At 43.7% G+C, this 27,990-nt stretch overlaps 2 protein-coding genes and 1 long non-coding RNA gene across 8 annotated transcripts; 2 read left to right on the top strand and 1 right to left on the bottom strand.

The window, feature by feature from the left end:
- The first annotated feature begins 45 nt into the window (after positions 1-45).
- LOC133931739 (WD repeat-containing protein on Y chromosome) lies at positions 46-14,522 on the top strand. Of its 5 annotated transcripts, none has more exons than XM_062378682.1 (19): positions 46-468; positions 1,949-2,201; positions 2,310-2,456; positions 3,212-3,334; positions 3,418-3,589; positions 3,685-3,731; positions 3,818-3,955; positions 4,115-4,303; positions 5,088-5,279; positions 5,363-5,830; positions 5,946-6,095; positions 7,679-7,863; positions 8,544-8,683; positions 9,401-9,549; positions 9,625-9,836; positions 11,132-11,238; positions 11,879-11,931; positions 12,075-12,204; positions 13,725-14,519. In XM_062378682.1, exons 1-18 carry the CDS (start codon positions 305-307, stop codon positions 12,162-12,164), a joined length of 2,979 nt encoding a protein of 992 aa, XP_062234666.1. In that variant the 5' UTR covers positions 46-304; the 3' UTR covers positions 12,165-12,204; positions 13,725-14,519. The 5 variants fall into 5 exon arrangements, with proteins under 5 accessions (XP_062234666.1, XP_062234665.1, XP_062234664.1 ...); XM_062378681.1 differs by having other exon boundaries at positions 11,129-11,238; positions 13,725-14,517; XM_062378680.1 differs by having other exon boundaries at positions 9,401-9,836; positions 13,725-14,522.
- LOC133931742 (uncharacterized) lies at positions 10,289-17,234 on the bottom strand. The gene is made up of 2 exons (XR_009911924.1): positions 17,141-17,234; positions 10,289-11,936 (listed from the first exon to the last, which is right to left on the bottom strand). It is a non-coding gene; the product is annotated as an uncharacterized LOC133931742 (long non-coding RNA).
- On the top strand, positions 16,867-27,725 carry fam20a (FAM20A golgi associated secretory pathway pseudokinase). 2 transcript variants are annotated; one of them, XM_062378684.1, is made up of 11 exons: positions 16,867-17,657; positions 19,365-19,558; positions 19,834-19,884; positions 21,474-21,552; positions 22,163-22,255; positions 23,763-23,878; positions 24,565-24,745; positions 26,012-26,121; positions 26,235-26,316; positions 26,401-26,460; positions 26,561-27,725. In XM_062378684.1, the coding sequence occupies exons 1-11, from the start codon at positions 17,293-17,295 to the stop codon at positions 26,829-26,831; spliced, it is 1,602 nt and encodes a 533-aa protein (XP_062234668.1). In that variant the 5' UTR covers positions 16,867-17,292; the 3' UTR covers positions 26,832-27,725. The 2 variants fall into 2 exon arrangements, with proteins under 2 accessions (XP_062234668.1, XP_062234669.1); XM_062378685.1 differs by lacking the exon at positions 16,867-17,657 and adding an exon at positions 17,925-18,086.
- The last annotated feature ends 265 nt before the right edge of the window (positions 27,726-27,990 follow it).

The following is a 27,990-nucleotide window of genomic DNA, read 5'->3' as shown; positions in this document are numbered from 1 at the left end:
TGGCTCTGTTACCGCCAGCAGACTCACAGTCAGTTTGGAAACTCCCATCTCGCTGCAGTCTTCTCCTCAGTGGATGTGTTGACTCCCCTGGTCAAACACTGGTGACGGATGATTGATCCATGGAGGTGAACATTCCTTTCCTGTCTGGATACAAGAAGCTTTGTTTGAGTAAATTGGGTTTGCATGAAAAGACAGAGCGAGGGATGCAAACAAGGATCTCAGTTTGGACCAAGCGCTCCCAGGGGGAACCTCTCACCAGGCTGCGTGTGGAGCTCAGGAACACAAAGTACTGACTCTGTATTAAATGTGGATTAAAACTTCAGCAGAAAAAGATGGAGAATTATCTGGAATGAAGGATTTAACGAGGAGTTCAGACAGTGAGGCTCAGGTCGTCAGTATGGATACCTTAAGAAACAAAAAAAATCCATGGGTTCTTTATGAGACAGAGGTACCACACAGCAGGTTTTGGTGAGTTGTCTTTATACTGATCATTGTTATTTAACTGTTAAATGAGAATGATAAGGCCTCTTATTCAATGCATGCAGTAAAGTAAGTAAAGTAGGCTGCATTTAAATATCTATATCACACCACTACTGCCTATGAACATCTACTATCTACATAATAATGTAATCTAATGTGCGTATATACATTATATATATATATATATATACATACGTCTATATATCTATTAACCATAATTCCTCCTTCCAAACAACCTTAATTAAGATTTACGTAAATAAAGTTAAAGCTGAAGTTGTACATTAGCGTCACACTCTGTCCCTTAATTCTCAGATTTTCTCCTCTCAAACACTCCAGACACTGAAAAGGACTTTCTCTTCCTCCATCCCTCGTCCCCACAGAGCCGTCTCTTTCAGATGCATCAGTGTTTTAACCTCCCTTTTCAGCAAACCTCTTTTATTACTTAATTATTTTACGGTTCCATCGGGTTGCTTGTGAGAAATGAGTATGATGTAAAGGACCCCTCGTGCGTGTCCTGATGGAGCTGGAATAAAGAGCTCACATGTGACTTATTGTTTCAGGCTGTATAGTCTCCCTGAGCGACAGGGCCACACAGGAGCTGCTGGGTGCGAGGAACACGCTGAACTTTCAAACACAGCATCTCCCAAACCTTAAGAACTCCCTGATCACTTATTCCCCATTTTCAACTTTCCCCAGACACACACGTTAAGGCCCTGAGTACATTTGAGCTATGTCTCTACTGCTTATCGTGTGTCTCCGAAAAAAACATAACGATTTGCATACTGCCAGTCAATCTATCCATCCATCCATCCATCCATCCATCCCTCTTTACTTTTGTATGGATCATTTGTGTGTTGTTCCGATACTGCCACTTGGGAGCGCTGCATTCATTCTGAGCCTTTCACCCATTCTCTTTACCAGAGTAAACTTGATGAAATAAATTGAATATTAACAATAGAAACTCACCAAAAAAGATAAGAAATAATAATAATAATAAAAAAATAAAAAATGAAAAATAATAAACTTTATTCCTATAGCACCTTCCAAAACACAGTGTTTCATGAAAGACTGAGGCATTAAGGCAGTTTGCAAATCCCAGACCCTACAGCACAAACACAAAAATAAAAAGTGTTATAAAAGAGAAGAGATTAAAATCACGATCAAATAAAACATTGTAAATTCATTAAAAAAATGCTGTTAAGTCAAAAGTGTGTCTGGAGTTGATTCAGGGGCTGATTTCCCAAAACTAAGAGCAGCTTCGAACTTACGACAACCCTTAAAGACTAAAAGGAAAGTTTGCACTCTCACAAAACTTTTAACTATTGTAGTACAAGCTCCTAAAACTGTGGAAAGTCAAGATGTTGAAGGTGTCAGTGAACTCCAAAATGTGTAAATTTTAAACACAAACAGTCCAAATGTATATACACTAATTAACATTTCATCATTCATCTGATTATCCCCTCTGCAGTGATCCCAGATCTGGAGTCAGTCCTGCAGAGAAGCTGAGCCCCGTGCAGCTGAAGCTCCTGAGAGACGCATTCACTGTGACTCCGAGGGCTGGAGAGCCGAAGATACATGAAGACAGGTCGAGTGGGAGGAGAAGGAAGAACAGGGGAGGAAATGAGGAGCGAGGGATGACATTTGAAGAGTTTCTTCAGGTTTTGAGGACAGTGATTGGTCCGGATATTGACGACACGTGGGTTGAGAGGTTTTTCAGTGAGGTAAACAAAAAGTGTAGATAGAAATACCACTTTTCAGCAGCATAAAATCATGGTAACGTCGTTTATAATGATGCAGGTGCACTAACGGTAAAACTTCATGACATCCAGGTGGATATCAGCTGTACGGGTCAGGTGAGGTGGCAGCAGCTGTGTTCCTACCTGCTGCTGGAGTACACTGAACGAGAGCGCGCCTCCATCCCCACAGCTGCTCTGCTGGACCCCCAGCCACAGATCACACACTGCTCTCACAACAAGGTACAATTAACCTGCAGACCTGTGATTGAGAGGAAAATTTGAATCTTCGTAGGATGTTTCATTTAAGTATTCTGAATTGTCAAAGTTAGGCACCAAATGTTAAGATCGTTTTATTTCTGGTCAACAAGTATGAATCCCTGGGTGAGTTTTGGAGTCACAGGATGGCCCCACTCTGAGGCTAGCTCAACCACTGCAGAGGGAAACGACTAAGCGGTTGCATTTGGTACAAAGAATAGACTGTATGTAAAGATGGATGACATGACAGCCGCTCAAAAGTGAAGCCAAATCATCCTAATCTCCTGCTGGCAGGCTGCAGTGTATGTCATAACCTCCATGTTAGTGGATGGGACATAGACCAAATTAAAAAGTCAAAGTATACATCAAATGACATTTTTTAAACACTGTTTCTGTCTTTGAAATTAATTTCTTGATGCTGCTAATTGGAGTGAAACATTATGATTGAAAGCCGAGACTGACTCACGATATGTAGAGTGCTTGGCACGACCTTGCTACTGTGGCTCTTACTGTTAAACCTTGGCATCTTGATTTCCCCCCCTGGTGGCTGGCTGCAGTACAGATCATAAATTCTGCTTCCTCCATGTTAGTAGATGAGACATTAGACAAAATAAAAGGTCAAAGTACAAGCCAAAGTAAATTTTCCAGCTTCTTTTCTACACTTTCCTACTATATATATTCTACAAACAGGTTATTTCCACCACTAGCCTGTTTTATTAATTACATTTCTTCATCTGCAGAGGGAGCCAACTGTGCGAGTGGTTGCTGTTTCCCATCCTCCCCCACTCCGCTACATCAGTGTCAGCAAGGGAGGTCAGATCACTGTCTGGAACAGCGGCCTACACATCCTCAAAACTGTTGGGGTGAGTGACATCACGGTCCTACTTTTACATCCACATGGAAACACAGCACACTCACACATCCTTTTTTTACATTCACTCCTCAGCTTGCCGGAGACCCAACGGAGGAGGTGGCCAACACGAGGAGGTTCAGAGGCTGGACCACTGATGCTGTTTATATGGCCAACGTCCACAAGGTCGCCATAGCAACTGACTGCAGGGAGCTGCACTTTCTCGATGTCTCAACAGCCGATGTATTTGAGGACGTCCACCTGTTTGGTAGACTTGACTGCTAGCATGTTATAATGAGCCGATCACTAATGAAACCTTTTACCGTGCAAAAAGGTGAACTTTCAAATCGTTGTCTCATCAAGGGTTTCGAAGCGTCCCCACTGCTCTTTGCTACTGGCACGACGTCCAGGTATGACCACTGTTCCTTTGAGATGTTGGATGAATTCACACCAGAATCAAATATTAACATAAACGTGATTGTTCCCCTAACCCAAGAATCCCGAGAGCCCCCCTCTGCTGCTACTGGGGGATGAGAAGGGAGGAGTCCACCTGATGTGGTTCCTGAACCCCTCCAAAGGTCTTTTTAACAATCCCTCCAAGAAACAGAACGGCCCACACAGGATCTTCTTTCCAGTAAGTCACCCATCTAATTCCTCTATTTAATTACTGAGCCCAGTGCTCCTTGCAGGTGCCCAGCAGAAACTGAGGCAACCAGCTTTGATATGCACCTGTTGAATGCAATCGAGTTTTTTACAAATAATATTTAACCCTTCACTTCGATCTCGACAACAGGACCTTAGCGAACACAGCAAGACGGTCTCCCACCGTTACATCCCCAACATCCACCAGGAGCCAATCAACAGGCTGATGTTTGAGCCCAGCACCAGTGACATCATGACGTCCTCTGAAAGTGACACCAGCTCTGTGGTCTTTCTGAATTTGACCCTGAGGCGGGAGCCATACATTTGGAAAATGAAACAGGTAACTGCCCGATGATGGATTGAGGGTTATTACCACTGCCAAGGAGGTTGTGTTTTTTTATTAATGTAATTATAGTTTGATCAGGGGACTTGGTGAAGGTCTGTGCTCTCTGAGTCTCACTCTAGTTAAGGGTTGTGTATTATCCTTATTATCCGTACTGAGTGTACTTGAATGAGTATATATTTGTGTATTTGTAGACTATAGTTTGCCAATGATATCAGAAACATGTAAAATTGCACGAAGGTAATGGAATGACCTTTCTATTTGAACATGGATCAAGGTCATATGTTTACGTGTCGGTCACAGTACTCTGATCGGGTTGACCCTGACATAACTGAATGGATCGAGGCTTGAAACTTAACAAATATCAGCCGAGAAAAACTTGTTAGATGGCGTTGAAAGTCCTTGTATGACATATATTACATAACTCATTTGTTGAATTATCTCTGGCCAGTTTTAATCTCAAAAAACAAATATGAGTCAAGTTACTCATTTATAAAGTTTGCTTCCAGCCGGCATTGAGAGTCAGACAGTGTCACTGACGGAGAGAATAGAAGTGAAGCTGTTGCACAGAACCTTATTAAACTGGGTGGTCGTGCTTCCTGTTATGCACGGTGGCTTTTTATTTTTGAACAAGCAAAATAATTTTACACTCCAATTAACTGTCGAGACATTTTAACAATGAAGACGCCCTTTAGAACTTCTCAGTGCAAACTCTAACCAGTCAGTGTACATGTCTGTCTCTTGACTGTTTTTTATGAGGGTATTTGTGTCTAATTCTCAGGGCGCCAAATGCTTTGACTACAGTGCCCCTCTGCAGTTGATGGTAACAGGAGGTTGTGACCGAGCAGTCAGACTCTGGACACGATTCGTCACCACGCGTCCTGTGGCCGCACTGCTTGGCCACTGCGCCACCATATTGGATGTGGCAATCTACCCACCTGTCGGACAGATCATCAGCTACTCCAGAGATGCTGTGAGTCATTAAAGATACACTACGACAACAAAGCTTATGGGCTTTTCAGTCAATGGACGTGTGATTTTCTTGGCTTTTCTCAGGAGCTGAGGGTTTGGGACATTTCCACCCATCAGTGCCTGAAAACTCTCCGACTGCAGTTCCCATGCCTGCAGCCGGGTCGAATCCTGGAACATGGCAACTTCCCCTTCCTGCTTCTGAGCCCTCCTCTTCCTGGAGAGACTCAACCTCATTTAGTAGTGGGATGCAAAGATTACCTGGCACGGCTCCATCTGGCTGAATCCAGAAGAGGAAGAGGTGGATGGCTGACGAATGAACAGAGGGAATTTGGACCAGAAATTGGTATGGTCCTCTCCTGTGCCCTGTACAACCCCACCCTGAGACAGGTGGTGACTGGACATGCCGACTCGTCTGTGTCTCTGTGGGACGTAGAGACGGGTCGGAGGCGCCTTCAGATCTTAAACGCACATGGTGAGGATGAACTCCTCTGCATGACACTAGACTCCACCCACAGAAGACTGGTCACCGGGGCTCGCAACGGCACCATTAAGGTTCGAAAACCACATCTTGTTATTGTCAGCATTTAAAAAAAAAAAACGTCACCTTATGCACAAAGGTACTTGCACCTGTGAGAGGGGTTTTAACAAAATAATTGACTTCAAGCAGGTGTGGAATTTACTAAACGGCCTGAACCTGCACAAGATGGAGCCCGTCTCCAAATCTGAGGTCACCAAGCTGACCTGTCTCCATGACAACAAGCTGCTGGCCGTGGGATGGAGCCAGCGGATTGTTCAGTATGACATCGGTGCAGCAAAGGTAACATTTAAATTGATCTCTAACCCTAATTCCACTGCAAAGCCACATAAATACATGTTATTTCCTGTATGAGTAATTGACAGACTGAAAAGCAGTATTTCACTGCTCGTTCTGGTTTAAAGTTTCAAGTTGGGTGTGGTCGAATCTGTAAATCCTCCCAAGACGGGATGTAACAGGGTCCTGGATGAGTTTTTTGCATGATGAGTAAGGGATAAGTAACAGTAAACTTAATCTTTTTGTCTATAATAGATGTAACAAAATATAAACTTTAACCTCATATTCCAGATCGTTAAATTGTATTTAAGAATAAGTGACAGGCAGGGAAACATGTTAAGTTAGTTAGTTAACAAAATGGCACAGGATGGCAGTCAAAACTATCAGTTTAGAGATTGAAAATTGATATCATTACTTTTTGATAATGTTCGGTTTGATTTAGACTGGATGGAGACAAAAATTATCAACACACATCATTACTGGACAGACAAGGAAGGAGTTCCATCCAAGAAAACAGAATCCAAGCATTTAATACAATTATCAAGGCTTTTGACTGGTGTGTGATAAAAGCGTGTTTATATCAAGAAAACTAAAATATTCCCCCAATCAGTACCTTAGCTTTTAGTCGTTTGCTATACCACAACGTCTCCCCCACATGTTGAAAGCTGGATGATGCTGGTCACACAAGCTGTCACCAGGGTAACCAATCTGTTGCAGAATATTTCCTATACAGCAGCACAAAACATATCCAATTAAATCCAATAAACGCATTGTAACAGTGTGATATCTTGAAATCATTCTTGCTAGTAAAAAATATGATTACCTTTTACAGGGACTAGATAAATACCTTCATCCACCTACACATTTGTTCACAGGTCATAAGAAATACAGATGAAGTGTAGCCATTGCCAGTATAAAGTCAGACTGAGCTGCAGTGTGAGAGAAAGTCTGGGTGTGCACACCTCAAAATTCCTGTGTCACACTTAACCTCCCAACCTGGAACTACCATCTGCTCTGCGGTTAAATTCATCCCTTAAAGAACTCAGCATTAACGCTTCTGCGGCAAATTCCTGAATCTTTTTTTCCCCTGAGTGACAATGTTCCTTGTTGTGAAGCCCCCCTGTGTCGTCAGAGCCAGGTTTCTGAACAAGAAAAAGTCCCCAAACACTGGGGGGGGACTTTGATATTTGTGTTTTACATGAATTTTGTCACATTTACACATCCACCTGGTGAGATGAGAGACATCTGTGCCGCAGGAGACATCTGCACCAGTATCTGCACGACATCCACCACGCTGAGTCTATGTTTAAGAGCCGACCACAATGTTGTAACCGAGGTGTAAACAAAACCAGTAAACCAGAGACGTAAAGAGAGCTGCCTTCAATCAGGCAACACAAACAATTACAGGTTATTTTAGACCACTTTTAGAGGTGATGTTCAAAGAGATTTACAATTAAAAATAGCAAGGCCCAGGCGCACTGTATAGATTAGAGACAATATTGCACTGTTTTTGTGGAAAACCTTTTCTACAGTAAAAGGTGATATTCTGGTGATATTCAGTTTTGATACTATGTTAAATGTGTCTGCAGGATTTGTATGTGAGAGCAGACATGTCCTGGAAGTCCGGCGGTGTCCATAGATCGGATATCCTGGCCGTGTGTCAGTGCCCGGCTCTGGGGGTTGTCGCCACAGCGAGCCATGATGGAGAGGTGGTCATCTGGAGGCTGGAGACACAAGGACCACTGCTTCACTTCCAGAGAGAGGGACAGGCAGGGTGAGGGGACACAACCATGCATGGGTGTGATATGCTGAATGTTAAGTAATGGTGTTGCCAATGTAAACTCATCACTGTCTTTATTAAAAAGGAGAAAAAAAGTCACTTACTAGCAATACAAATTGTGGATTTTTGTAAACTGTTTTTGCAGTACACAATTTGCTTGAACAAGGATTGATTTTATTGCATATTCAATGATGTATGACTCAAATCTCTACAGCTAATATTAAACAAGGAATCACTTAAACATGCACCTTGCTGATTCAGGCAATGGACATATAATTGGCCCGTGTGTGTAAATTGTGGCCCCTTTACGGCCCCTGATTTAGGAGATCCTAGATCTGCCACTGGATAGCCGGGCCGAGCTGGTTCTTGTTGGTGCATGGGACTCTATCCCACATTTATAAAGCAAGATGACCCCATGTCCAATAGGTAGTGATGTAACCATGACAACCGGGTGGACCATTAGCTATAATTTTTCTCTCGTTTTATTAATGGTTGTTCAAATGTACAAAAGTTAACTTGTTCACTTCCTGGCACCACAGAAAAAATTCATGTTGGTATTTGGCAATGCTAATTCATACGCTTATATGGTGGTCACCTTTTTGTATGCATCCCTAATGGGAGGCAACTTCTACATTGTTGTTGTGCCCATTGAACCGTAGCTCGTGTGATTCCAGAGTGGTGCCCCCTGTGGACAGCCTCCTGTTCCTGCAGCATCGAGCTGCCAACAGAAAGCTGAGGAACAGAGGAATCCTGGTGTCGTCACAGGCTGGGTGTCTGTGCTTCTGGAGCGTCACTGGAGAGACACACACGTACGGTGAGTGAGACGACGGAGGAAAAGTTGCAGGTGGAAAACGGAGGAGGTGCTTTTCAGAAGAACTGGATGCAAAAGTGAAATGCATCAATTGAAAGTAAATCTCTAAGAATCCGAGGAGGTGGAAACGCCAGAGCAGTTGACAAGCAGCTGTCAGTTTTAATGATCCTCCGATGAGATGGATTCACGCACAGCCAGAGCAGTGACAGTTAAACTCAACTGTCGACTCGGACATAGTTGTGGGCTGCCATTCCTGGAAGCCCACAACTATGTCTCTTTCCAGATCCCATCTGTGTTTAGTGGTGTGGGATTCATCCACTGTGACCACGGCCTATGTGTATGAGCGTGCACAGATGCATGTGCGTGAGTTATCCGGTGTGCATTTTTACTGCATTTATGTTGATGCATTTTTCTAGCAGGGAGGAATTTGGGACTGTGACATAACAGGGAGATTTGGGACATAACAGGACAAATTTTAAAAGTAGCAATTTGTCTCAAATGTACTTTTGTCATTTGAGTCAAAATAGTTTTCTTGAAATTGGCAAGAGGTCGGAATATAAATAGATTTGCTTGAATGGAGTGAACCAAGTTAACTCCCTGTGGAACCTCAGCTGCTTATATAAAAACCACAGGAAACATTTGCCCAAAATTTTTTTTACTGGAGTTTAATGTTTTGAAAAATGCCTTTTTTCACAATTCTGAAGTTTCCCCTTATCCCAGGTGAGTTTTATGCTCCAGAGCAGCCAGGTGCACGTGTGTTGAGTCTGAGCTCAGATCAGCCTGAAAACACCATCCTGGTCTCTGGAGACACAACAGGCTGGCTCCAGATCTGGGATATTTCTCACTATGCACTGGACGTCCAACACGGGGTGAGCTGGTGTGAAATCAAGACAAACTACAAACACTTCGGACACATGTACTCAATGTCTTCTCTTTTCACGCAGTCAGTCGGGGAACGGCCTACGCTGCTGCGGAGTTGGAAGGCGCATGACAGAGGAGTAGTAAGTGTGGAAGTCCTGGACGTGGCCGAGCGACTGCTCGTCCTCACAGCCTCAGCTGACGGCGCTGCTGGACTGTGGACGAGAGACGGAGACCACGTGGGATCGTTTGGACAGGAGGGGATGTGGAATATCACCGATGCAGCTGCGTACCAGAGGTGATCTTTATGAGCATATCTCAAATAACAGGAAGAATGAAAAGTGTTTGGAGGGATCTTGGGATCAGCAGTGCACTGAGTACCTGTACATCCATTCAACACATTATATTTAAATGCATGAAACTGAATCACCGAAGCTGAGCAGAACATGTATTTCCTTCCCCAGCTGAGGTCTGAGGGTTAACAGATCCACTTCCCTTTGTTCCTCAGTGGCTCACTAACTCTCCCATAGTTGGAAATATGACCTCACGCATGCTGTGAAGCATATTCAGTCCAAAATATGAGGAGGACAACACATATTAAAATGTACCTGGCATATCCATCCTGCCAGTATTAGATGCAGGACCTGTCCAAATAAAGCAATGTTGTCCAAGAGGGAGCACTAAATTATATTGATCAAATCTAATTAAGAGAATGTTGTGTGCGGAGCAATACATCGCGACACTCGCTCGTTGTTTCCACAGCTGTTTGAGTCTTTAATAGAATTTAGAGTTTGGTGAAAGGTCATAAACTCTGGCTTGGCGGGAGCCTTCGCTGTATTTCTGTCACATGTGAGGAAACTCGGGCCAGAGAGGAGAGAACAGTCTGAAGTAATTCTGTTTCAAAGGGGACAATGAACCACAGTCGAACTGAAAGAAAGTCAGACAAATATGCTTCTGCATTTACGAGGCACATGAATAAAAACAATAGCTTAAGAAGATAACAAGGCTAAAGTCAACATAAACATAAAAAGTTCAATAAAAGTTCCACAAAGAAATAAATGAAAAGCCGTTGAAAAGTTTAAAACACAGGCTCCGGATCAGGAGCAGAATTATGACAAAACTAAGATCTGATCATTTTGAGTTATTGCCATATTTTAGCACAACTTGATTCACTCAGATATTTTTCAGCTGATCAATGCTAAATTCCTCTATTTGCTTCTTTTAACTTGTGTATCCATAAAGTTGAGCTCTCACATTCATGTGAATTAAAAAGTCAAATTTAATTTACCTTTAGATTAGTCCTCATTTGCATACACACACACACACGCAGATTACTCCAGTTCAGGCTCACTGCACCAAAGAGATATAGAACAGCTCCGCTTCTGGTTTGAATCAAATCTAACAACAAACATTCTCACAGATATCCCTGACAAAATATTATCCAACACAGATCACTGATCTGAGTCGTGTCCGCTTTAAGGACCTTGACGCGAGCCCAGCTGGGAAAACTCTATCTAAAATAAACAGCTGTATGTTTGCACAAGTGAATACCCTTCAGCGACGGGTGACATCTCTTGGCTCTGACACCAGCAGGGAGACGCAGAACGACCTGAGGGAAGATAGGGAAGAGGAGGGGAGGACTGGAAGTGACTGGGTGGAGGCCAGCAAGGTCAAACCTCAACAAACCTCACAGGAAGAAGGTAAATATTGCTTACGGGTATTTTAAGTAGATAGGTATGGTGGCCATACCCATCTACTATAGATGCTTTGGCTTTTGCATCATTGTGGCTTTTTGCATTTGTGTTTTGGCTTTTGCATTTGTGTTGGGGCTACTGCTTTTGTGTTGTGGCTTGTGCGTTCATGTTGGGGCTTGTGTGTTTTGGTTTGGGCTAGTGCTTGGTGTTGTGTCTTCTGCAATAGTGTTTCCCTATTAATGTACTTGTGTGAGACATCTTGGGCCGATGTAGGTATCCATAAAAAGTGTTTACACGTCCAGGTCACGATGGTCTTTCAGGGAAATCGAACCTGATACTAAGATTCATTCATGTCCAATTTCTCCACATCATGAAGAGAAAAGTCAGAGCATTCCTCAGATTCTCCTCCTCTGAAGTCTGGACCTCAGTTTGGGAACTTTTGGGAGATGTTCAGCTCCAGACAGGCAGCCAGATTTTTTTGCTGAATGAAATCTGAAAGTTTGTGTGTTTGTTGCTGTGCACCTTTCTCCATACTTCCCTTTCACTGTCTCTCTCGTTATTCAGTATAACTCACTGGGCTTTCTCTGCAGCCACACCCAGCAGACACGCACATTAACTCACGTAATGTTGTCTTTTGTCATCTCAGCTTCACGCACCAGCCCAGCAGAGAATCACCACCAGCAGCCTCGGCAACCCATGGTAGCCTGCAAACACACAATCAGCTGCTGATGCGTTTAAACACTGCTCACATTCCAACGTTCTCACACATTTGTCATTCTCATCTCAGTTGTCTTCTTTCCAACCCTCCATCCAACCATCATTTGTGCCTCTGTGTGTGTCAGTATGTGTGTGAGGATTTTTGCCAGACCGTCACTTCGTCTCATAGGAGGGGACGCCTCTTCGATGACATTGATCACAGCAATCACGGTTGATTGGCTGATTTCGCCTCATCAGACTCATTAGCTCCTGCAGGTGAGTTTCGTTCTGTTTGCTGATTTGTTTCCCTTCATGTTTTTTTCCCTCCTGCAGCATCAATGAATCCCTGATCTTCTTCTATAACACACTAGTCATACACTGTTTGAAAGTCAGGGGCAACTATGAGGCTCAGTATTTTGCCCATGGATACTTCGAAATGCAGACTTGGGGTGCTGGGAATCGTACCATCGATCTTCTATGTCCCTCAATAGATGAGGAGTGGCATAATGCAACTTGTACTATAATGCGCTTTGAACAGTGGAAAAGACCATTACAAATAATAAATAAAGTCCATTTAGGTCACAAAACATTGTATCCATTTTTTGATAGAGCCAAATTTCCCAGAATGTCAACTTCTTCCTTTAACAATTGAATCTGTTGTAAATAGAGGAAGCAAATGAACTTGACATGGAACAAGTGGCTTATTCTACAATAATAAAGAAGTTGGTGACTTAAAGCAACAGAAAGTTTTGAAATAGGATGTAACACATTCGTCCTGTTGTAAATAATAACTTCAGCTCCCTCGACTGAACTCAGTGCACTCGGGGTATTTGCTTCCAGGTATATTGCTTTGTGCCGGGTCAGTTTGCCGACTTTATAACTTCTTTGCTACTTGTGCTGCTATGAAGCCACATTTTAGCACTGGCATTTGAACGTATCATTATCTGCAATGTGACGTGGCTGCAGTTCAGTGACAAAGCCTCACTCTGACTCTGAATGCCGGGCTTTTTGCTGCTGCAATGACTCATATCCCTAAATAATCGATAAACTAATTATTCCATCTGCCCTGCACCAACAACTCATTTGGTCTTATTAGTGTGCTCCACCTGGCCATGATTGTACAATGCTATTTTCAAAGTATGAATCTAAAAGCCTATAAAATGTGTGGCGGGGTGTATTGTCGATGGCCCTTGAGGTTTGCGGACATCCATACGAGCCACATGTGGCTATAAAAACGCTCAATCGATTCCACAGCTACACTTCTTTTCATCCCGCCGGTGCTGTGACTGCAGCGCTCCATGTTCAGGCTGTAGATCTCCAAAAAACATGAGCTTGATGGGAAGGGATAATGAAAGAGGGATTAGAGAAGGACCAGAGGAGTAGTGCCCTTCTATTTTAGATATATCTGATGGGAACAGAAGGATTACTTTCATTTGAGGATACGCATGAACCCACATCCCCCCTTTTCGTATTTTGTCGTCTCTCAATCTTTTTTCTCCCGACTGTGGCCTTGTTCCTTAATACCGTGTTTCGCTGCCACACTGTGCATTTGTGGCCTAGACATTGGAAGACATTTCCTGTAGCTGTCAATCCATGTGGATGGACCGCAGAGATGTCATTAATCAAATGAAAAAAGACCTTCACCGCTCCATCTCACGACTTCAAATGTTTTCAGTGGGAGGAATATCAGAAAAGCCTTGAAGTCACTGCCTAGCAAACCTTGCTACCTGTTACAAGTGAAAATTGTAAAAGAAAAACTGTTTCTGTTTTCTGTTTAAACTTTTACCCTTTTCCAGGAGAGGCCTCCACTGTGGATTTACCAATAATCCCCCAAGTGTGGTATCAGACTGACAAGAGGAAGCTCGGCTCACAACATTTGGAGGAAACTGGGAGCCATACCGCAAATACACGTCCAGCCAGATGGAGAGATGGAGGATATAGAGAGACACACTAGTTTTATGTTTCTGTGCAGGCCATAGCCAACTGGCCGGAGGCATTGACTTTTCCGTCGTCCAGCCGTGCATTGCATTTTTCTGAACACAATAACTCAAGATCGGCTTGAGGGAATTTCTTCAAATTCGGTACAAACATCTGTAAAGGATCAAAGGTCACAGTGACATCTTACAAGTAAACTGCTATCATACTGGTTGTTGGAGGCATACGAATGAATCTAGTTCATCTTATTTTCTGTTTTTAAAATGTAAATCAGTTATTTTGAAATATGTTGCATGAATATTGTTTATACTTTTCTAATTAATTCGACATTATTAATATACATTATACATTATTAATATAATTTGTTTCGACAATGAATCAGCTGTATATTGCCAACCTTAGCTTAATCTGCTTTATTCATTTTAATAAAATTGATTGGTCTATTTCTTGCCATTTTCTTTCATAAATAGTTTTGAAATTTCAGAATTACTCTTATATAATAGTAAATACTAAATAACCAGTCATCTATTAGCTAAGCTTAGCACAAAGGGTTGAAATGGGGGAACACAGTTAGCCTGGCTCAGGCTGAAAGTGCAAATTCTGATCAAACAATTTTAATCCTTACTTAAACGTAATTGTTTCCATAGTTATCATTATCAATAACCTAGGTTAACTAGGTGCGGGCAGTATTTTTACATTTAATCCACTGACACGGTTTTGCAGGAAAAATAAAACTAACAGATCTCTGCTTTAAAATAATTTTTAGTTATATGATCCTCTTGTATTTGTGCAATAGCAGCTACTCTTTATTCTGTATGTTGCAGTTATTATATCAGCAGTGAATTTTCCTAATTTTTGAGATTTCTCAAACGCACATTAACGGACTGACGCCTGAGTCTGTATTTAGGATCGTACCTCAGCTGAACTGCTCATATTTGTGACACAAGTTTCCGTGCCCTATTTTTGTTTGTTTTCTTTCCGTATTTGATTGCGAAAGCCTGCGTTCATGGGCTCACCCGCTCGTCCTTAAAAAATGGGGTTATTTCGAACCTCTGGTCTGGATGTTTAAGAGAGGCAGGAAGCGAGCACAGAGGCCGTCCTCGTGTTTGTGTCTGAAGGGATAAATACAGACACAGCTGGGACAAACAGGGTAAGTCATCGACATCGTCTGCACCAGGGTCCCCTCGGGCATCTGTGAGATAACACAGCGTTATTGAATCCCGCCAAATATGTTTTATATCCTCTGTCTACTGATGAATTTGTTTGTAAGTAATTGAATTTTCAATCATAGGGACTTGAATGCATGTCTCCTTTTTTGTGCCATCCAATAAAACTAAATTATATACACATAACATAAAACTATATTTTCCGAAGAACATATGCATCAACAGAAACTTTAAACAAAGCTCAATAAATAAAAAAAAAAAAGTGAAGCCTCTGTCTAAAAGTACATTTTCCTTTGTGCATTTGTTTTTAAAGAACAACTTGTTATTGTGGCTGAGGTCTAGCAGTGGAGCAGGGGAGAAGTCACCCACTCAGTGTGTGTTTGTCTGTGTGTGTGTGTGTGTGTGTGTGTGTGTATGTATTTGTGTGCGTGGTGTTTGTATGTATCCTTTCACTAATTTCCACCATAGGCCAAGGTTTCTCTCAGACTGTTTTCTCTCCAGAGAGGATAAAACACCCTGGAGAGCACCTCCCAAACACACACATATACGACCCTCTCTCTCTCTCTCACACTCACACACACACACACACACACACACACACACACACACACACACATACACAGAAGACAGATGTTCCAAAATACCACAGTAACAACAGCGAAGATGCAGGCTAGGAAATGCCCTGCAAGATCCTCGTTGCCTTACCATAAAGTTGCTCAGAGCTTTCAGAGCAGACACGGGGCAGCAAGCAGCAATCGTAATTTATACACTGTGTGTTTTCAAGTGAATCAAAGAGAGGAGGGGGAGCAAAGACAAGGTTGCCTGGTGTGGATGAAGGGAGGTGTTGTTTTTTCCCCTGCATCTGAAGTTGTGCAAGAACTTGTGTTTCCTCTTTTCAGCCCTCTGAACTCTCGGTGTCTCTCTGTAGCTCGGCAGAAAGGGTGAGGGATTCTCGTGTGGGAACTGCGGCAGGAAGGAAAGTGCAGCTGGGAATGTTTTGCCTGGAGCGAGAGAGGGTGGAGGTTTGTGGCAAGGAAAAAAAACGACAAGGTGGAGAAAGGAGAAGAGAATAGGACAGAGCGAGGCAGGGGAGATGATGGAGGAGCGGAGGGAATTTGAAACAGGGAGGAGATGAAGCAGGGGACGGGAGGAGGAGGAGGAGGAGGAGGAGAGAGCATGTGATGAGATGAAGGAGTGAAAGTTGATTTGACTTGAGAGGGGCAGCAGGGAGGTGACGGAGGATGACAGGAGGGGAGGGGATTTTGCCTAAGCGCCTTGGGGGGGGGGGGGGGGCATGGATGACAAGACACATATAGGCTTAACACACGTCTACACACATGATGTACATATACACATGCATGCTTACAACTGGCCTGCCAGAAATCAGTGAGGAAGATTGCTGGACATAGACACATACAGCTGGACACACGCACACTAACACCAACACCCTCTCTCTCTCTCTCTCACACACACACACACACACACACACAAACACACACACATTGCATCAGAGATGAGACATCAGCTGGATGTGGTTTCATTCAGATCTGTGATAAGAAAAAGTCTCCACCCCTTCCAGGAAGAGAGAGAGAGAGGGAGAGAGAGAGAGAGAGAGAGAGAGTAAGAGAGTGTATAAGAGTGAGTGTGTTTTCTGCAATCTTCGCTTCGCACTCTCAGTTTGAAAACATGTCATTTTAAGTTTGTGTACATACCTGCGCAGACACACGTACAACACACACACATGCGCGCACACACTCCCCCTCTCTGTCTCTCACATGCACACACACACAGACTCCCCCTTCACTCTCTCTCTCTCTCTCTCTCTCTCTCTCTCTCTCTCTTACACACACACACACACACGCTCCCTCGCCCTCTTGTACTCGGAGCACCAGGTCCCTGGAAGCAGCCGAACTGTCAGTGACTGTTGCAAACACACGCTCGCTCTCGGCTCGTCTCTCTCTTCTTGCGCTGCTGCCAAGAGACGAGGAGGAGGAGGAAGCGGAGGAAGCGGAGGAGGAGGAGGAGGAGGAGAAGAAGTGAGGCTGGAAGGAGCAGACTGAAACTCACAGACAGAAAAAGAGACAGAGAGAGAGAGAGAGACTTGGACCAACCTCTGGCTGCCTCCCTCTCGCCTCTGCCTCTGTGTGGGAGACTGCGAGTGATGCCTGTCACTCTGTGGAGCTGCACATAGTCAGGACTTTCCTCAGGTTTCTCTGCAGCTTCTTTCTTCTTTCTCCACAATCTTCCTCGATCTGTTTCAAAGATGAGGAGAGACCGTCTCCTCCTGGCCGCGACCCTCACAGCCATCCTCTCCGCCGACCTTTACTTCATTCTCCTGCCAAAGCTGCGGAGCGTGGGATCCGGGGAGTTCTGCTCCTGTGGTCCCGACAACCTCACCCTCCCCGTGCAGGGGGGCCTCGCCACCCCGCGGCTCTACAACTGGACGTCCTCTTCAGCCCTGGTCCTGCGCACCCCGGCTGACCCCACGGGTGGAGGCTCGAAGATGGAGAGGCTGTTTGCTCACCCGCTGTACAACATCCAGACCCCGGTGCTTGGGCCAGAGGAGAGGCTGCTGCAGGCCGAGCAGCTGATGGACTACTACAGGAGGAAGGTGTCTCGCTGGGAAAGGTCAGTGTTCAGACTCTGGAGGAGCATCAAATGGAGACACTGCTGAGTTCAGTGCAGACTGTTATTGATTTTGCCATGTCTGAGTGTAGCATCTTGAAATTTTGCCTTTCATCACTTTATTTTGAAAGAAGAAACCTGAAAAATCCCCCCTCTGTAAGCACATGCTGAGGCTTGGATGTGGTCAAGAGGCAGGGTCAGTGACATGAAGGCCAAACCCTTACACACACACACACACACACACACACATCCATGCACATAAACACACTGTGTCCATGATAACAGATGTTTACCCGCAGACAGACCTCAGGGTGTGTAGTTCTGTGACTCATAAAAAGTCCAGTGTGGGGCTGGTGGCAGAGAAAACGCTCACAAACATGTCCATCTGAGAGTGTTTGTGTGTGAGTGTGTGGCTGCAGTGCTCTCTTTAAGGTAAACAAGGATTTTAAAACTGCTGAAGCTTATCTTAATCTGTGGGAGCCATGGCTGCTTTGGCCTGTGAGGCCGTCTATCTATCCAGTGGCTCCCTTAGAGGGACAAAGATTTTGGGCTCTTATGGTGGAAAAAAGGAAGAAAGAAAGGCGATGGATCTCCTCTCTCTGCAGCTGCGTGAAACAACAAATAACCCAAAGGCTCATTTAGGACTCACAACTGCAGTTAACTCACCTAGGGCGAGCTTTATGCCGGGTGCTCTTCAGGTGAAACCGGTTTGATTTTCAGACTGGAAGAGAAAAGACTTTAGAAATTCATTTCCTGTTCAACTTGTATACACGTGTGTGTGCGTGTGTGTGTGTGTGTGTATGTGTGTATGTTTGTGTGTGTGTGTCACTCTTGCCAAACACTGCATGGCATTTCCACTTGCACAGTCTCCATGTTATTAATATTATGGTTCGCTCTGACCTGATCTGTCACTTCAGTTTGCTGCAGAGGACTGATGAGGCGGAAGGATGACCAATGCACAAACTCCTATTCACAAGCCGCCTCGCTCCATTATCGCTGTTAAATTATCCCGTGGTGGGTGTTTGTTTGGGTTGGCTGTGGACCGTCCCACTCTGCGCGGTCAGCTGCAGCTGGGGATGTGGTGCCACTTGTACCACAGACTAATTTGTGTTGCACTCAGATTATTCTCGCTCCCAATTTTAAGTATAGCAAAGAGGAGAGGAGAGGAGAGGAGAGGAGAGGAGAGGAGAGGAGAGGAGAGGAGAGCAGGCCGTGGACATTTTTTTGTCACAGCTGCTTCCAGGAACAATAGAGCCCAATTATTCTTCCTGTTCTTTATATTCATATTTATTGCTTTTTCATGATGCTTTCTTCATGTTGCTTTTATTTCTTGTTATTTATCAGAGTAAATGCATTTTTGCATGTTTCTAAAGGAGCTTTAGTAGTAGTTGTCGTATAAGTATAGATTACTCAAAAGTTGTCCAAATGCAAGGGAGAACTTGGCCGACAGGGAGCAATAAAACAGGGTGTATATAATGAATTTCATAAACGTCTCTATCGTCACGTAGTTCCTCACATCCTCATTCTTTAAGACACTCTTTTGAGATCTACTGCACTGAAAACCTGTTGAGCGCACTCTGCCCTCTCTGGTCTTTCCAAGATAAAACACTGCCCATAATACTGTCTGTGTGGTGTAAAGTATACGGTGGACAGTGGTCTGGACTTGTGCTGAACCCGTACACTGTGTTCGACGTCTCGCTCCGCATGCAGGCATATGAAACTCTACAGCGAGGCGGCAGCCCTCAACAACATAACTGTGACTCAACATAAAGTGACCTTTGACCCCGACGCCAGCTGGCTGAAGTTCCACCTGGGGATCAGCCGCTACGCCCTGTACTCCCGCGATGACCTGGCGGTTCCGCGACTGCTCAAGGACATGGGGAGCATGGCGATCGTCAACGCAGGTCAGGGATGGATGAGGTTTACAACACCTGTGTGTCTGTTTCTCTTTTTTTTTACCGTCTTACTTGTAGGAAAAATTCTGCAGGTTTAGCTCCTTTTTTGTTTCATACAGCAAAATCCCTTTGTGCTATAAAGCAATACAGCAGTTTTCTGATTCAAGCAACACTGGAAAGTGCAGGCTGATAGTGATGCTGCTATTGAGGCAACAAACCCATCCAAGTCAGTGGTGGTTAATTGTTGATTATTGTTTTTTAAATGATTAATTTACGTCTTACAGATTACACTCAAGATGAGAAGGCCCTGAAAGGAGCCTGCGATTGTACCCAAGGTATGTTCAAGTCACCTCAGACTTTTATTTTGTAGGACTTGATGTTCTTTATCTCATTTCCTCATGTTGCGTAGCTGTATATTTTGTCTAAGCCGTGTTCGATTCCTGACTGTCTCCTTTGTTTAGCCTTGTTTATGTTTCTCTCCCCTATTCTCTGCTGTGCTCGGCGGCACCGCGAGACACAAACACACTGCTGCCTTTGCGATAGTGAGGATTTGGTTTTTCATTTGGCACCAGAAGTCAGATTTGTATAAGACACATGCTCTGGGCAAAAAAATTAAAACAAGAACAAAACAAGCGTTCATTTGTGTTCCAAGGCAGCACTCTTAATTAAATGTTGAAAGGTTTAGAGTGAAGCCTCTTTTCAGGCTTCAACATACAAACCAACCGCCACCTACACTGTCATCTTGTTTTCTCTCTGTCCTCTCTCGTCCTTCCCCCTGCACTTACAAGCACTTACAGGTTGTCATTGTAAATAAGAAAAAAGCTCTGAATTTCTTGCCTGGTGAAGTAAAGGCTAAAAAAAAAATGGATGTCCTTCTGAGCCTCTTAGCTTGTGGAAGCAAAACCGAAATTGCAAAATGTAGGGTCCAGGTACCTTTGGTCACTGTGTCAAGAAATCTTGCAGTTTTAAAGAAAGTAAAAATAAATCCTAGATCTGTCCGTTTGTTCAAATCATCACCAAATTTGATATGGTTTCCCTCTTGGCCCATGTTTTATCCTTCCACCAAGTTTTGTGTAAATCTGTTCTCCAGTTTTTTTTCATAATCCGCCCTGTTGTTGTTGTGTTATCTTGCTCACAAACAAACCAACCAACAAACAAATGTAAAAGCTGAAGTTCACTTTTCAATGTAGAAATACAAACATAGATGCAAACTGGATTGAAAGAGGTGCACATTCCTTTAAATAACAGTTTTATATTTAGTAGTTTTCTCCCGACAACATACCCCCACACAGCTCGATATGGACGTGAACTCAGCTATGCTGCATGTTTTTGTCCTGCCTGTGGCTCTCCAGCACTGCTGCACAGTAAAGTAACAGACGACACATCTCTCACTGCCAAGAAGAAATGCAACTAAACAATCTGTTTAAATTTAACCTCCATGAGATTTTCATTACTTCAGTCATCAAAAAGCGACAGTGCACAGTGGTCACGGAGGAAGTTTGGTCCCCTTTGATTCATTTCCAGAAGAAAAAAAAGAAGAGATTGTAAACTCTTGTACTCAGGAGTTTGACGGCGTGCAGCAGGAGGAGGCCTGTGTGTGGTCAGCCTGGCCTGCTGTTGTGTCTGCACTATGCAGAGCGACAGAGAACGAGGGACGCTAGAGTCACAGAGAGAGTGAAAACTAACCAACCAACCCCCAGTTACCGTAACACTCTGGAAGTCAGTTTGAACTGACCTCTGGGGAGTTAAGCCGAAAAACAAACAATTACTCCGAACCGGTTGCTCAGTGTTTGTCATGTTTTCAGCAATCAAGCACACAATTAAAGGAGTTGTTTGTCTGCTTTTTATAAACTGAATTGTAAAGGAAATGTGTGTACGAAGACCTCATGCTTCATATTTTCTTCTTATTGTCTCTTTATTACAGTGGTGAAACCCAGTGGACATCATCTGAAACTGGCTCTGAAGATGCAGAACTTTGCCAAGGCCATGTTCAAACCAATGAGGTGAGGACTGAGTGATCTCTAGAAGAGTCTCTGTTTTAATTTGCCTCAGATCACTTCAATACGTTGTTGATGTATAGAAGTGCATGCAGATGAGTTGTGATCATGCAAACAGCTTACTCCAGTTCCAGGAACCAGGATATCAGCGGCGGGTAAACACCTTTCTTAAATGCCTGAAGGGCAGTGGAGTATACCTAATTTCAGGATGCTATGTATTTTGTTCCATGACCAATAGCTAAGGCTGATTTTCTGAACAATTCGTTGGATGTGAAGCAAAAGCCAGTCGGTTGGGAGTATAACCATTTTTTTCAGATAGAACAATTGGATGAGGGTAAAAACCAGTATGTACAAGTATGAAAACGCACTTCATTCCAGGAATACAATATTTTTTAGATGATCAATCAAGATTTCTGTCTCACCAACACAAAGAATATGTGGTCCTGGAGTCTGTGTCCATGAAAATGTTAAATTGGATTACATTATATTGGGGGGTATTATCTCAGCTTGTGTGCTATATAGTTTGTGTGAGCCGAAATCATCTAGTATCTGTGAAAATTACAGTAATTGTTGTGTTGATTATATGGGTGTGTGACTGTGTTTGTGTGTGTGTCAGGCAGCAGAGGGATGACCAGACTCCAGAGGACTTCTTCTACTTCGTTGACTTCCAGAGGCACAATGCAGAGATCGCTGCCTTTCACCTGGACAGGTGCAGCCTCATCAGCTCCTCTATGTATTCTCTGTTTCACAATCTCTCCACAAATGTCTTTCATTGGACCCTCTATTTCAAATCGAGGAAAAATTTAAGACTGAAAACAATCAACAGAAAACAATTGAACCTCAATTATTTAGGACACACTAAATGACGCACACATCAGGTTGAAATTGTAGTTGTTCAGTGTCTAAAAACCTGAAAATACTGTGTTTTGTGTTTACTGTTAATAAGCATATAATTATTACATACAATGATCTTATAAGTTAATATGGTAAACAGTAGGCTATACCTGTTAGCAGGCTGACATGAGCATGCATTTCACTGCTTTGGTTCGGTAAAGCCTTTAAGTACTGTAAGAATAGCGGTAGACTATAAAATGTATCAAATTACCAAAAAATCAAATACATTTGTAATGTCAAAGAGGAGCAGGGAGGACAATGCAGAGATATAGCAGCACTCTTGTAATAGGATACCTCTGATATACAATAAATAAATAAATTCAGTTAGAAATACACACAAACTTGTGCGGCCACACACACCCAGACAGACACACACTCAACATATATATATATATATATTTCCTGGCGCTGACTGAGAAACCACCCAACCCAATCCACAAAGATTGCAACATGTTCGCAAACCATTCTTGCAACCTACGATTTCCCAACTCGCTGATCAGAGTAAACCACAGTCCAAACACACACACATACGCGCACACACACACACACACACACACACACACACACACACTCTCACTCACACACACACTGAACGTCATTGTGTAATAGTACATTAGCTGAGATGAGGTGATTCACTGTGAAACACAGTCATCTGAGCCAGACAGTGTCATTAGGCAGCCAGTCATCACTTCACCACAGAAGACACGTCAACAACTCAATCACTGTAATTCCACCTTCAGATACTATTGTTGCACGGTGTGTATCTGCTCATATTCAAAACTCGATGAGGTCTCATATCTAAGAATCATTAAGGTTCTAACTGTCACCCAACACAACCAAGGCAGAGACCCCCTTCTCTGCTCTCTCCTATTTGTAATTTATGGCGTTTGGTTTTTAATCTGTCGCCGTGTGACAGCTCTCTGTTGTGTCTGACTTTATTGCCAGAGGCCTTTATCATTTATCGCTCGCAATCAGTAGGTGAGGAATGCTGGAATTCTGAGAAACAGCAACTCAGCTGCGCACAGTGATTGTTGGGTGATTACAGTTTGTGAGACGCGAGTGATATATGGCCCTCGGGGAGGTATACGTTTTTTAGTAGTGTATATGAACACAGACAGTCTGGCAGAGATTGTCAATAGGATACATTCATTGATAAGAATCAGTTCAAACCCACCGTGGGCTCCTGTGAATTGAGGTAAGAGATACCATCATCTCCAGGGGGTTCACATTGCACTTTAATAATTATCGAACTCTGTGAACTGTAAACTTTTCCTTGCACTTGCAAAAATGGGCTTTCTGAATTTCATCGATGTTTTCGATAGGATCCTGGACTTCCGGAGGGTCCCGCCTGTCGCTGGCAGGCTGGTGAACGTCACAGGGGAAGTCCTCCAGGTCACGCAAACCGATGACCTACGAGCTGTCTTCTTCACCTCCCCGGGTAAAGCACCAGCAGACCGCTTTTTGAGTTTCGTGGCAGGAGTCAGATGAGCAGATCAGCACCGCTCCTGTGTTTGTCATAAAGCTAACCGTTATACGACAGGAAACTTGGTGAAACTCCACCGCCTATCATGATGTTACTTCCTGTTTTTATATCCTAAGATAACTTAAGAACAAGAACAAAACTCTTGAACAAACATCAGTGGAACATAGGAACTACCTATAAACATTAGATTTTTTTAGTTTGGTCCATGTCCCCCTTCTAACATGGAGGAAGCGAGGTTTATAACCTGTACTGCAGCCAGCCACCATGTCGTATACATCTTCTCATTTAACTCTGCCAGAAACTGAAAATCTTAATTTTCAAATGTTGAAGCATAAACAATATTTTAGGGTTGCAAAGAAATTACAAGGGTGAAAAAACATAAAATTATAAATAAATGAGATAATATTTGATTTTCGGCAACACTGTAATATCTGCACTATGCCAATATGTGTTAACAAGCAAAGCACATACAACCCTACGCCTCACTGTCAGTTATTCTGGTTCTGGTTTGATGTTTCTTCTCGCTGGTGATTCGACATCCAGCTGTAGGGGAAGGCCGAGCTGATCAAAAACCGTGTAATTACATATGAACAGGAAACTCATTTGGTATTCCACTGTTTCTTGCTCCGTTCCCCAAACAGCGAACAACACATGCTTCTTTGCCAAGTGCCTGTACGTGTGCAAGACAGAATATGCAGTGTGCGGGAGCCCGGACCTGCTGGAGGGCTCCATGTCTGCCTACCTGCCCGGCCTCAGCATTTCCCCGCGCGTCTCCATCCCCAACCCCTGGGTACGATCGTACACTTTCGCCGGACAAGAAGAGTAAGACCTTAACCTCAGCGGAGGAATCTCATTTTATCTAACTTGTGCAGTGCTAGTTCTAAACCTGCCAGTCTGGAATGGGCTGTTTGTTTCAAATTATTTAAAGCTGCCGAGCTCCTTCAGAATTATTCCTTGGAATAAGTGAGTCCTCCTCAAACAGTTCAACAATATACTGTAACTTTTTATTGTTTGTGTACTTGACGTTGTTTGCAGAGATATTTATAAAACAGTCTATGGTGCAGATTGAATTTAGAAAGCTTTGTGTTCATTCTAGCTGTTTTATCTGCAATGAAGATTTGATAGTCAATGTTTTCACCAAATTGATATTCGGTGTTTTACTTTCATACATTACACCTCGGCTAATTCAGTGGTGTGTTATAACACAATCTTCAGACCCAAGTTTTAACCAAGTGAAAGACCCGTAATTCAGCTTGATATAAAACATCGGAGAAGCAAAACGTTGTGCTTTACTTTGAAGACAAATTGCCAAACAGGAAGTTATCAATTTTCAAAATGCTGACCAACAGTTTGACCCAGTTGCCGACCACAGCTGTACTCTATCTGAGGATGTAGAAGAGGACAGGTTCAACCTGGTCTGCATACAGGCACACTCCCCCGCCCCCACTACTGCTACAGAGCACTGGTCGCCTGTCTATTCAGATTTTATTAATATCGAACATGTTGTGTGATCAAACCGCACAAAATTCCATACTGCACTTCCTCAGGGCCTTAACAAAACACATATCAAGTGTGACATTGGCAAGACGAGCGGTTCACGAGGTATTCGGCTCACATGCAGACAGACAGACGTTTGGAATTATTTGGCGGCTGAGAAGGTTTGTGGCCTTTAGCAAGATTATAAGATCTAGCATTTTCAAAATAAAGTGAAAGGCCACATTTCCCATAAATTTTTAAACCCACAGGGACAACTTGCCCCAGACGAACTGAAACCTCTTCCTGTTTTGTGCAATAAATAAGCTAACCGGCACCTAGTGACACATAACACGAAATGCAGCATACGGAGGCTCCTCATTATTTCTTAGAAGCTGTTGTTGTGGTACATCATTATGATAATTTCTAACCCTAACCCTTGCAAGGCCATGATTTAAAACACAGCACGTCAAACCAAATGTTGCAGGGAAAATGTTGTCAGGACTTAAAGAAGCAATTACGGACTCTGTTTTGCCACATTGTTACAGATGTGTTTGTTCATGTCACACAAGAGAATATAATATTCTCCTCATTTTGTCTGTGTGGGTTGTAAAGGTGGGAAGCGAACCCGTTCTACTGTGACACCATAAAGAAGCTGTATCCGTATAACTCCGGCAACAGGCTCCTCAACATCATCGACATGTCCATCTTCGACTTCCTCACAGGTATTTGATTCCGCCAACACTTTATCTACTCTTCGTATATCCAGCAGGTCAGTCAGTATCCGAACACGTCTCACACCTCGTGTCTCAGTGAAAGTTGTGACTCTCGTTTGCAGGTAACATGGACAGACACCACTACGAGGTGTTTACCAAGTTTGGGGATGAAGGATTCCTCCTCCACTTGGACAATGCCAGAGGGTGAGCAGAGAACACCGTGGTGGATTCAAATATTGTGAAATTGTTTGACAGCATCCTTCATGACGCCCAGCATCATGTGTTCAGGTTTGGGAAGCACGCTCAAGATGAGATGTCCATCCTGGCCCCTCTAACTCAGTGCTGCATGTAAGTAAGATGAAGCAGGACCAGCTTTTATTTCTGTGGATCAACATGAATTCACACTTTGAATTCAAATTGTATTCTGTCTCCTTAATTCCCTTCTCAGGATCAAACGCTCCACGCTGCTGCGGCTCCAGCTCCTGGCCCAACCAGAGTTCAGGCTCAGCGACGTGATGAGGGAGTCCCTGGAGGGAGACCCTCTACGGCCGGTCCTGACGGAGCCCCACCTCCTGGCGCTGGACCGCCGGTTACAGACGATCCTCCGGGGGGTCCGGCGGTGCGTCCGGCGGCTGGGGGAGGAGGAGGTGATCACCAAGGACTTTGTCAAATCCACAGGGAGACCTCAGAATGTGACAGCGATAGAAATGACCAGGTAACAGAGGAGGACAGGCTCGTATCAGGGCTCAGAGGACTTCATGGTGAAGCTCAGTCACCTGGTGAGCAGACAGGGCTCTCGTGGTTTTGATTTAAAGAACAAGCCATAAAAGGAAGATGCTGTGAAAACTGATTGAGGAAGTTCAGCACGTGAATCACTGCAGGCCTTGAATTCCAGTCACCGAGCGAGCTCATGCTTTTATTTTCTTTAGTCTCGTTAATGGTCATAAATGAATTAAAACCTTATAAGGATCGATTAAAGACCAACTTGACCTGAAGAAAACAGTAAAGCTGTTTTCAGGCATGCAGTGATCTCGGGATAATCTCCTGTGTGAGAACGCAAATGTCGTAGTGGGAGGCTTCAGACTTTCTCTGGAGTTTCTGCTCTAGTTAAAACTCTGGAGAATGCCCAAATGACCCCTGTGAGAAAAAAGCAGGATATTCACCACTGGATTCACCATAAATGAGCGGGCAGCAGAATCAATACTGAAGAAACGCATAGAAGACACCAATGAAGATGTCCAGAGAGCTTTTGGTGATAGGGGCCGACACCGGTGTCCTGCTTCTGCCTGCTGCGCCCCCCCCCCCCCCCCCCCTCGCCTGAACGCTGCAGATTCTCCTGCTGCGTTGCTCATGTGTTAAACGAAAACTCCGGAGAAAGTCTGTGCCCAATTGTGCGGGCATTCCCCAGAGTTCATGTCCGAAGATGGCTCTATAGATGAATGCAGAAGATTGCACACCCTCACTCTCAAACACATTAAGACCAGTGAAGGAGTTTCATGTGAGAGCGCTGGGATGAACCGGATCAGCTGTTTGAATATTCTGACTGTTGAAAGACAGATTTCTGCAGCGTCAATGTGATCTTATAAAGAGGAAATAAAGTTATTTCAAGTGATGACTGTGTGAGTTTGGTAGAAGTATATCATCACCTGTAAATAACAGTGTCAGTTGCATGTGTCAGTGTGAAAAGTGCCTCCTCCTAAACAGTCATTGAGTTCACTCCACCCTAGTTTCCAGACTGGTAATCCCTCTCTGTCTCATCAGAGCATTTAAAGAGCTTTACAACAGCACTGTCAAGTAAAACAGGCTAAGACGGAGACACGGCCAACCCATAGAAACCGACACATGTGTGTTATGTTACAGCACTGCAATAAATCTGAA

The sequence above is a fragment of the Platichthys flesus genome, chromosome 20, assembly GCF_949316205.1.
Source record: "Platichthys flesus chromosome 20, fPlaFle2.1, whole genome shotgun sequence".
In the NCBI taxonomy this organism is placed as follows: Eukaryota; Metazoa; Chordata; class Actinopteri; order Pleuronectiformes; family Pleuronectidae; genus Platichthys; species Platichthys flesus.
The sequence above is the reverse complement of the archived record's forward strand: the minus strand, read 5'-3'. Positions and strand labels throughout refer to the sequence as shown.

Bases quoted from the DNA above. Each gene is read 5' to 3' on its own strand.
- LOC133931739 (XM_062378679.1), top strand. From the start codon at position 305: ATGTGGATTAAAACTTCAGCAGAAAAAGATGGAGAATTATCTGGAATG. The intron at 2,202-2,309 runs GTAAACAAAAAG...CATGACATCCAG, and splicing joins TTGAGAGGTTTTTCAGTGAG to GTGGATATCAGCTGTACGGG. The intron at 9,837-11,128 runs GTGATCTTTATG...CTCTGACACCAG, and splicing joins GATGCAGCTGCGTACCAGAG to CAGGGAGACGCAGAACGACC.
- fam20a (XM_062378684.1), top strand. From the start codon at position 17,293: ATGAGGAGAGACCGTCTCCTCCTGGCCGCGACCCTCACAGCCATCCTC. The intron at 19,559-19,833 runs GTCAGGGATGGA...TACGTCTTACAG, and splicing joins CATGGCGATCGTCAACGCAG to ATTACACTCAAGATGAGAAG. The intron at 26,122-26,234 runs GTATTTGATTCC...TCTCGTTTGCAG, and splicing joins CATCTTCGACTTCCTCACAG to GTAACATGGACAGACACCAC.